General features: G+C 41.4%; 1 protein-coding gene across 1 annotated transcript; it reads right to left on the reverse strand.

Annotated features, from left to right (window-relative positions):
• Positions 1-1,152: 1,152 nt before the first annotated feature.
• dnajc18 (DnaJ (Hsp40) homolog, subfamily C, member 18) lies at positions 1,153-7,659 on the reverse strand. Its single transcript, XM_079738377.1, has 8 exons — positions 7,257-7,659; positions 6,534-6,741; positions 6,100-6,245; positions 5,490-5,699; positions 4,969-5,081; positions 4,496-4,605; positions 3,832-4,004; positions 1,153-3,315 (listed from the first exon to the last, which is right to left on the reverse strand). The coding sequence occupies exons 1-8, from the start codon at positions 7,387-7,389 to the stop codon at positions 3,191-3,193; spliced, it is 1,218 nt and encodes a 405-aa protein (XP_079594503.1). The 5' UTR covers positions 7,390-7,659; the 3' UTR covers positions 1,153-3,190.
• Between the last annotated feature and the right edge of the window lie 2,960 nt (positions 7,660-10,619).

A 10,619-nucleotide genomic window follows, 5' to 3' on the forward strand; every position in this document is an offset into this window, starting at 1 on the left:
CTCTGCTTGTGTGTGTGTGTGTGTGTGTGTGTGTGTGTGTGTGTGTGTGTGTGTGTGTGCAGCCAGTATACCAATATTATCAACAGATACTGGATTCTTAAGATGAACCTCTGCCCTAGTGGCAGTGCTGCCACGTTGGTTCCATCAACAGACAACCAAGATGCCGCGCTTAATCTTAGAAGCAGAGAAAAACACGATATAACGCCCATTTCTAACCATACTGTTCTATGCTTATTCCATTTCCGTTTATAAACATGTATGTTTTGACTATTGCATTTGTGTGTCTTCATCTTGTGTCTTCATCTGATTGTATAGTTACCGTGACAGTACATAATATACTGAAAATAAGTATTTCAATTGTTTATGTTTTATTATGTTTTTTTATGACTACCAGGCTGTCGGTTTAGACTCCCATGTGGCGAAATAACTACCAGGGGCGTCGAAAACAAGAAATATAGCAGTCTGCAGCCCGTGAAACTCTGGGCTTGGCCTGATACAGTTTTCACCCCTGTGTTGGAAGGACATACCACCATCCTAGTATAGGATGGTGGTATGTTTTTATGTTTTTCCTCAAGCAACTGTGTGATTGCCAGCTGTAACATGGTATTATTGTGTTACCTTCCCAGTGCGACTAAAATTGTGTTTGAGTCCTCACATGCACAAACAATGTGCTAACTTTAATCAAAGTTAAACCATGTCCATAAAGTGTGTGTGCAATTATAAATAAGAAACAAATACAGCGACATTGACGATAACATCTAGATCCCCCGTGTTTATGTGTCTTTTTGACTGTGTATAGTTTTGCTACATGTGTGACTGTTGTGTAACGATTTATAATGTAATAAACTCATTGGACCCAAGCGGTTGTTTTGTTTTCTTGAAGAAAAATAAAACAGAAGAATAACTGTCAAAGAAGAATTTAATAAACCAGCCTGAAATTGTGCTTCATACAAACAACATACCAACAGGTGTCAGCACGATTCACCTGTACACACACCTATACCTGTATACACCTGTACATAGTCCTAAACCTGTATACACCTGTATACACACCTATACCTGCATATACCTGTACACACATCTGTACCTATACACACACCAGTATACATCCCTGTATGCACACCTGTACTCACACTTGCATACACACCTGTGTACACTGGTACCTGTATACATACCTGTATACAGCTGTTTCCTTTCAAACCACTGGCTGGATCAATAATAAGCAGCCAAAAACCTAGAATTCCATTCATTAAATCTATTTGATAGACAGGCCGAAATCAATTTAAATACAATTTTCATTTGAAATATTGTTTGATATACTTGATTTAAAAAAATGAAATATTCAGTAGTTATCTTTCTAAAAAGTGAACTAATAATAATAATTTGCTAATGCATGTAAAAAATGAAATGTTTAGTTTTGGTTGCTGATCATTCTGCCTTAAAGCAATGTGTATATTTCACACAAATACTGTCCAGGTTATTTGAATGTGTGATACAGCGAGGATCAGAAGGGAACAGGTTGTTCAGGTAAAGAGTACATCAATGAAAGACATCGCTGGGGCCTATCTATTGGGGGGCATGCAGCAGAGGGCGGGAAACCTTAAGAAGGAAGAGCGTGAAAGGTCACGCACTCACTGGCTTACAGGAATCGTGTGTGTGTGTGTGTGTGTGTATGTATGTGGGGGGAAGTTCAGTAGGGTAGAGCAAAGGTAGGGTGAAAGGACATTCGGATGCATTGAGATGATCCCGGTCAAGGAACAGACTGACTGCATCATAACGACAGATGAGCGACAGAACGTCAGAGAGTCTAGTTGAACATGAGGTTACGTTTTTAAATTAAGACAGGTTTGCGGAACGTCAGGATGGGGTGGAAGCACAGGGAACAGTTTGGGTCATGTGGAGGTCGTGCCACTGTACAGGTTGTCCAGGTTAAGAGGCTAGTGAAGAGGCTTAAGAAAAGTCTTTGAGGATTCCTACTCAAGGGAAAATATCTTTCTTGTATGTAGAAACGCAGATCGAACGTGGAATATTCCTGTGTTGTTGTTGAACTTGGTGACGCATTCCAGTAATTTTTTCAGAGAAAGAATTTTTGTATCCTTGTTGAAGTGTGAACATGCATGACCATCAGGAGTTTCCAGAAAGTCAGATCTCCCAAATTAAACAGTGAAGTGAAGAGATGGGACAAAATTGAGTACCTGCTTGTGACAACCAAGCTACAGTAGACATCTTTTAAGAATCGTTACATTTTTACCATTAGCGAAACATTAGAAAACGTATAATTTTGGCTAACCCTTTACAGTAAAACGTTGAATGGTTAAATCTCCAACAAAAAGTGAACATATTAAGGATGACATATAATGTATCATAGGGATGACAAAACAACAGCTTATACATTTGTATTTTTTTTGGAAGGTGCAAGCCTTTGAACCAAGAACAATATATTAATATGTTAGCTTAAAAATAAACAAACACATGATATAATGTGTTTGTTTAAATTATGCTATGTTCGCTACCTTTTCAACATCACGGTCCTAATACATGAAAGAAACCAGGGGAAATTATTTATACTTGTCAAGCTAATTTCATGTTAACAAGCACAAGTTCTGCATTGTTATAGTACAGAATCAACAGTCACAGTAGTGGCAATTTAATGTTACTTCATACACAATATATATGAAATACTATTTTTTTTAAATGAGCTCAATCACAGGACTACAATAAAATAAGTTAAATAAATAAATAAATCTGGATATTATGTCAGTGGGTTGAAGAACTACCGTTATGGACACGGACATGATTGTGTGGAAAAAAGCCCCAGAACATTCCGGACATTTCAGCCCCTAAGAGATCCTTAATATAAGAAAGTACAAAGCCTACAGTGTACCGCTGTCGCCACCAGCGAGCGTTTCCCCCTTTTTCCTCCCCTTCAAATCCCCCCCAAGGCTGCCAGACACTTCTCCTCCCTCAAACTGGAAAAGGAAAACACCAGCTGTCTGCAAACATGGCCGACCAATCCAAAAACGCGTTCTCAAAAATCCATCATTCATCCGTATAATTTCTCATAAATCCGACTTCCTTCTCCAGTCCTTTTGATTCTTTAAACAAAACTAAAAAAAGACTTTCCTACTTCCGAGACAAACCTGACAAATGAAGCCTGCCTTGTTCTTGTGTTTTCCTTGTTCAACCGACTTTAATCGCCCCTCTGCCGTCCGATGAAGCGGTTGAGCTTCTCACAGTTGTCCAGGCGCATGGACTCTGCTTTTTGCTTGAGCCGGTCGTCTCTGTACAGCTGGCCCAGGTTGGCCAGGTCTGACTCTGAGAGAGAGGGAGGGAGAGAGAAGGGGAGAGGGAGAGAGAAAGAGAGAGAGAGGAGATGATGTTGATTAGTTATTTAATTCAATGAGGAAACCAGAGGGGCCTCTGACCACTAAATAGTTCAATATATTTTTATAAATGGATAATGAATCAGTTCTATTCTATATTCTATACAAAGCGACAGTCAGTGAATTCACATACATGCACACAGATACATTTAGGAGCTTGTTACTGTTGTCTGTAATCCACGGAGTGCACCCTCACTCGCTCGCTCAGACATTCTGTTTCCTGTTTTAGAAGAACCACTGGAAACCCTGTTGTAGCAAGACTTTTGCACTAGTGCACACGTTTTGCTTGAGCTTTGCACGATTAATGCCTACTCTTGCAGGTGCAGTGTTCAGTATGACACCAGAAGTTCCCAATAAGTGCATGAGGGTTGCGTGAGTAGTGAGTGCGTGGGCTTTAGAATGGTGCATGAATAGTGCCCCCCGCGGCGTGCACGAGCTCTAGACGTACTCTGCTGCTTCTCTTTCCAGCAGCTGGTCTGCAGGTGGTCGATGTAGTCGCTCTCGATGGTCTTCTCCAGCTCGTCCAGGGACTCTCCCCGGTACTCCTTCTCAAAGCTCTTGTCAACATAGTACGGCACGCCCATGTGCTGGGTTTCCCTTGACACCACAAGGCCCATCGCCCTGGGAACACACGCACACACAGGCAAATCAGCAGGGACAAAATGAAATAGACATACAAAACACACACACAATGAAGGAGACACATGCGCACCCATACAATCAAATGAACACAAAGACGCGATCAAATAAATACATACACGCAAATGAAACATACAAAACACACACACAATGAAGGAAACACACACAAAAACAAATAAACACAAACACACACACAAAAAATAAAAACACACAAGACACACAATTAAATGAACACACATATCATCAAATTAAGAAACACACACACACGCATGATCAAATAAACACGAACAAAAAAAAAAATAATCACACCCACACACAAATGACCCACAAATGGATCCATCTAAATTAGATTTGAAGTGGTTCTGTTTGCTGTATTATAAGTTAATACTGTTATGGTCCTCTGTGGACTAGACCGGAGGCCGTGGTGTGTGTTAGGGCTGGCATGTGGTGGGAGAGCAGCGCGTGGGACTGACGGCTTGTAGAAGAGGCTGTAAGGGGGGTTTGTGGCCATCATCTGGGTGAAGACGGAGATGAGGATCAACACCAACACTGGGAGCAGCTGCAGGAACGCTGTGAATGTGTTCTGACCCGAGACAGAGGGAGAGAACGAGAGACAGGTTTAGAGTGGGAACAAGAGAGACGGACAGAAAGAGCAACAGAAAGGCAGCATTTAATCTGCAATGCATCACAATCAGTTAATATGTTTACGACTAAATCTTAATACATACCCTTTCAAGTTCAGCTTTCTTCTAACCCATTAGTGTGTCACCTTATTTTGTATGAACCAACCTCTGAGGTGTATCTTTATGAGAACTCTTATTATTGTGTCGTTTCCCTTATAAGTCACTTTTTAATGCAATTCAGCATGAAAAGCGCCATACAAATAAAAGCTTGACTGATTGAGAAAGCCTGGCTCCCAGGTTGATCGTCATGACGACGGCCTCACCTGGCTGGCATTCGCATCTGGCTCCTCTTCCCGCCTTTCGAAGGCCCGCCGACGGCGCGGCTGGTAGAACTGGGAGTAGGAAGCACCCTGATTGGTGTAGACATGGATGTTTCCTGAGAGCACACACACACGCGCGCACACACACACACACAAACAAAATGCATGCATAAACACATGTGCATGTACCAACTGATATATTCAGGCAAGATATACAGAGAAAACGTACATTTTTACATAATACAGGTCTCACATATCTTGAAATGTAATAGAGGTCGGCAGTCGTCACTTCGTAGACACTTTCATCCAAAGCGACAGTGGTTTTATTTTTGATAAATGTCATCAAGGGGTTAGGGCGTCTTCCTCAAGGAAGGTGAAAGGGTCTGGTGAGGGCCAGACCCTTTCAGCCGGAGCTAGCCTAGCGATAAGAGCCACTACACTGTCTTTCCCACATACATATAATACAACAACCATGACCTTACCACGCCTCTCCCCCCCCTACCTCCGCCCCCGGCCCCGCCTACCTGTCGGGAACCTCCCACCGAAGAAGATGTTGAAGAGCTCCTCGGGGCTGATGTCGGCCTCAAAGTCCCGGTTGAAGCTGCGGTAGCGGGCGTTGCGGGCGTGGGCCGTCTGCGTCGGGGGGCTGGCGCCCGGGTGGGGCTGCTCGCCGTACTGGTTGTACTGCAGCCGCTTCTCCGGGTTACTCAGAACGGCGTACGCGTTCCCGATTGCTGGTGGGGGGGGGGGGGGGGGGGGTGGGCATGTTGGATGGATGCTTTAAAAACGTGGTTTGAAGACGATTCAAGCTATTGAAACACCAGGGGTGAAGTCGCAGGGATTTTAGGGATTTTTTATTTTAGATATTAAAAATATATTTATTACAGATATAAGTCAACGGTATACATGCTTGGCTGTAACTAAATACCAATCAGGAAAAAAATGTACACCGATCTGTAAAGTTTTGTGAACAGTAAACACTTCCTTGATAGTTAGATGTCTTTATTATATATTATGTAAATGTCCCACGGATAAAAACGAATGAGAGATGATGTGTGGTAGGCATGTATTACCATGTGTTACCAGGCGAACAATTGTTGTGAACGAGCATGATAGTGGTTTGGTTTGTGATACCTTTGAATGCATCTGTGGCTCCAGGGGCACAGTTCTTGTCCGGGTGAAACTTCAGTGCCAGCTTCCTGTAGGCCTTCTTCAGGTCTTCATCACTGGCAGTCTTGGCAATGCCCAGGATCTCATAGAAGTCCCTGCAATTCTTTATCCTGCAAGTTCACGGCATTTCAGATGATTGTAATTTTTGTTTTGCAGTTTTAGCAAAAAAAGCTATGTGCTACAGGTGAGACACGTGGTTTTATGCAACGTGTGTTCTATGTTTACTTCACAAACCGTTATTTAGCATTGACAATGGTTTGTCGCATTTGCTGAAAGGCTCAGACAGAGTAACATAAATTCTGCGTGTGTTTGCGTCTGTGTTTGTGTGTGGGTGCGTGTGTGTGTGTGCGTTTGTGTGCGTTTGTGTGTGTGTGTGCATCCGTGGTGGAAGTGCACACCTGTGAACTCCTTGGCGCTGCTCCTCGGTGTAACTCTTCTTCTCGTCCCCGCTTACTCCTCCTCCTCCTCCACCTCCTCCTCCTCCTCCTCCTCCTCCCTCTCCATCTCTAGTCCCAAAGTCCTCGTCCCGCCAGCCAGAGGGGGGAGGAACCTGGTCTTCTGGAGGAGATCCAGTGAATCCGTTCCTCAAGATGGCATCAATCAGCACTGAAGGAACACACAGGGCACAGGGTCAAGGGGGATTGTCATTTGTTTCCAACTGGCCTTGTACTGAACCGCAAGTATCGGTGTGTATTTCGTACTTGAATTACACACACAGAGCAGAGCAAGCTACTTATTAAGAGAATGTGTGATCTATTAAGGGAAGGAAACTGCTTGACATAGAAAGAAACAAAACCTGCTGTTAATATGTCAACTGAAAACTGAACATCTAACGGGGATCTGCGTCAAAGCAACTCCTTTAAATAGACGATAACGTTATATAATTTCCTTTCAATACTATGACTACGCTTTGTCTTCTAAAGAGCTAAGGATGTGAATGCAAAAACATATTATCTAAAACAGTATAGCAAATGCACAACCATTATTTTGTAATAACGTTAAGTAATCACATTTTATTCCCCACACAGAGCATGATTGCCTCGACATTAATTAATTGCTGAGCTGGGTGGAAATAAACAGGTGTTAATCTGAGAGTGTGTATGGCCCAAGGCTAATTTTACCTCTGGCCCTGGTGCTGGGGTAGACCTTCTGGGCTTCGTAGAGCAGCTGGAGAGCCTTCTCTTTGCGTCCGGACCGCAGGCACAGCTTCGCCTTCTCGATCAGACGGTCGGCCTCTTGTTTGTCGATGATCATGGTTTTATAGGAGGGTTATTTCTGCTGATCCAATGTCTCGCCTTGCGAGTAACGGGGTTACCTCCGCAAAGGGCGTCCGTATCATGTGTCAAGACGGCGCTCCGTAGCAAGGCTAGCCCGTTAGCTTCATCTGAGAGCAAGTAGACGGCAGAAGGACAGCAATGGCTTTGCTATACTAGACCCTGCCAATATGTTATATAGCCCGCAATTCCACACCAAAAAACGGCTCGCTTTATCGGGTCAGCCTGTAGTGACGTCCGCTGTACTCGGGGTGAGATGTGTCATTTTCAGCCGCAATCACAAAAATGAATAAAGGTAAGCTAATGCGATAATCGCCAAGGGTCTTTCCGCTGTGTTATGGTATCTTGAGGTGGGCTACCATGGTGAGCAGCCGAGCTATCAGCTGGAAGAGCGGCCAGACGCTGCAACGTCACATCCGGAGGACAACTTAATCTGCATTTTCTCCATCATCCTTCATCATGTACATCTTTTTCCTCCAATATTATTGACTTGGAGGTTTCATGGGAATTACAGCATTTTTTACCCACTTAAAGTTGAATGCTAAGTTATTACATAGTTGTCATACATCTAATATTATTATGATTATTATTATTTATTAATATAATAAATGATTATGTAATTGCAACCCATGTCCATTCAAACATGACGATAAATAACTTATGTATGATATCGATTGTATGCTGCATTTCTATGTGCCTTTGACTAACACGTGCTTGAGTGTCTAAGTGACCTCCCTTTTTTTACATAACCTTTGTATTAGACTTAATACAAAGAGCTAAACTGTTCTCAACTCTGTATACAATTGTCCAATTTACTTTCCAGTTATAAGCATATGAATTGCTCTTGTATACCATCGTTGTAAAAAAAGGTGTGTGATTGTCTGGGATTTGGTGGCTGTTCTTCAGTAAATTCATTGGGTTTCACTGTTGAGATACAAGTGAAAATTACTAACCATTTGTCTTATCATGTAAGAAAAAACCACAACAATGCAAAACCATTTTTTTCATGCATATTTTATTCAAGAGTAAAAAACGTGATTTGTCCCATAGGGCATGCTTATAATGTGTGTATTTATTAGGAAGTCAAATGCCAAAACTAATATTCCCAGAGATATACAGTAAGAAAAATCAAAATACAGTAGAATCCATGAGTGTTTTAAATATGCATGTATTCCATGCAGTAACCAGTAAACAGTGAAACAAAAAGGTAACCATAAGCTTAAGAATATTAAGAATATCAGCAATAAATATATTCCAAATATAGCATTTTTGCTCAAAGGTATGTGAGACGCATGATTTTCTCTTCGTGTTTCGTTTGTTTACGTTTGAAAACCATGCTTCATGCAGTGGCATGTTGCGCTTCACTGAGAGTATGTTGTTCCACACTATTCAACAACCTGTGTATACCAAAACAACCAAAGAGAACGTAAGGCGTTAAACCTCAAACTTGTGTTTCCCCATATACAGAATGATATGAAAAAACATTGGTTATGAATAAATAGTCCTACATAATTAAAAATAAATTAATAAATAATATTTCAACGGAAAAAAAAGAAAAAAAGCCATAAAAACATGTATAAAAAACCAAGACAGATATAACTTTACAAATATAGTTCAAAAAGAAAATAATTCAAGTTTTACTATTTTGAAACACAATTATCACAATTAGAATATCACATTACAATTAGGAACTTGATTGCATGCGTTGATGCGTTCCATACCGTAGATGCTGTGTTAAAAACCACTGTTTTTCATAATTGTTCATCGTTACAATTAATATACTTCTGTGATTAAATAGAAAGATGAAATATAAAGTACAAAAAATATTCACTGCTGGAAATTCTAAAAATGTATGTGGCAGCATGTGTCATTTTTGCGTATTCCTCAGAGGTGAAAACCCTTCCAGTGTCCCATATTCTATGTATTTCTTAATAGCATCGTATTTAAATGTGTGTGAATTGTTGTATTTTTGCTGCAGTTCTGTGTCTCTTGTCTCTGTAACTTTAGCACCCCCTTGCGGCGTTTTAGGGTGTAGCATATAGTATCTTAGATGAGGTGGGACTGTGAATGAACAGGTAGCTCCCTTAACGGCTTTATAGCCAAAGTACGTCCTGATATTTTAGGAGAAAACTAAACCCAGCCATTTACTGACCGTTTATCGAGGGAAGGCTACTATTTTCAGATGAATATACTCTCTCATTATTCTCTATTCACTATCAGAGCAAACTCAAAACAAACAAACATGCAGTAAAAATAAACTTTATGGAGTTCAAGTTCTGAAACATATATATTATTATATATATTTTCCATTTGAAACGTAGTTGAATTGTATTTCCATAAGGTAATTATCGAAGTGCACGCTTTTTATTTTATTTCCTGTGATAAAGGTCCTCCAAGATCCTCAAGTCTCGTTTGCATTTGGAGGTCATGATTATTGATATTAAATTAGTCTAAATAAATAATTAGAATGAGTATTCTTTGAAAATATCATCAAAACCTTGAAGTGCATTAAAAGCCTCTGAAAAAAGTCAGTGCATCACATGACAGGAAATGCCAAAACTCCCCCTTTTCTTTTTACCTCGGACGCTACGCAGCAGAAGCGACGCAGGTAGTTGTTGGTACCGGGGTCATAGCTTTCGTATTTTATGTTTAGCTTTTTATACATTCACAAATTTCTGTTGAAACCCCAGAATGTCTTTCTGGGTTGCGTCAGAGCCAAGCATCTACAGTATGGCGATGTAATTTTTCCGTAGCTTGTCCAAATGTGCCCTCATTCAAGAAGGAACACTGATCGGATTCTTTCTTCTTCTTGAGAAAAGTAAAGGAGAGGGGAGGTTGTGTCCACAACACTTCCAATCACTCCAAAGCATAGGAACTCCTCCATTGGCCTGGGCAAAGCAGTTGGTCAGTTGGGCCTTGTGGCCAACTGTCCAAACAGCAGAGGAAAAACTAGACCAGCTGAAATGTTTAACTTCTTCAGAGGCAGAAGAGGAACTCAATCACAGGGGGGTTTCTCTAGCAGGTTATCAGGGACTGGTGAACCGAGGAACCAATCAGGCCCACTTCACACTTTCTCTGATGATGATGTCGGTGAGGCTGATGACGATGGAGGGACGTTGAGAGCAACAGCGGAGCACAGATTTGATACCCACTCTAGGGAGAGAGAGGGTGTGGGTTCGACACCTTGGCAGTTTTGTTTTGGTGGACTGG

The sequence above is a fragment of the Pollachius pollachius genome, assembly GCF_949987615.1.
Source record: "Pollachius pollachius genome assembly, chromosome: 6".
NCBI lineage: Eukaryota > Metazoa > Chordata > Actinopteri > Gadiformes > Gadidae > Pollachius > Pollachius pollachius.

Coding starts and splice junctions, on each gene's coding strand:
- dnajc18 (XM_079738377.1), bottom strand. CDS start 7,389: ATGATCATCGACAAACAAGAGGCCGACCGTCTGATCGAGAAGGCGAAG. Junction 6,246..6,533: donor CAGCGCCAAGGAGTTCACAG/GTGTGCACTTCC, acceptor GTGAACTTGCAG/GATAAAGAATTGCAGGGACT. Junction 5,700..6,099: donor AGCCACAGATGCATTCAAAG/GTATCACAAACC, acceptor CCCCCCCACCAG/CAATCGGGAACGCGTACGCC.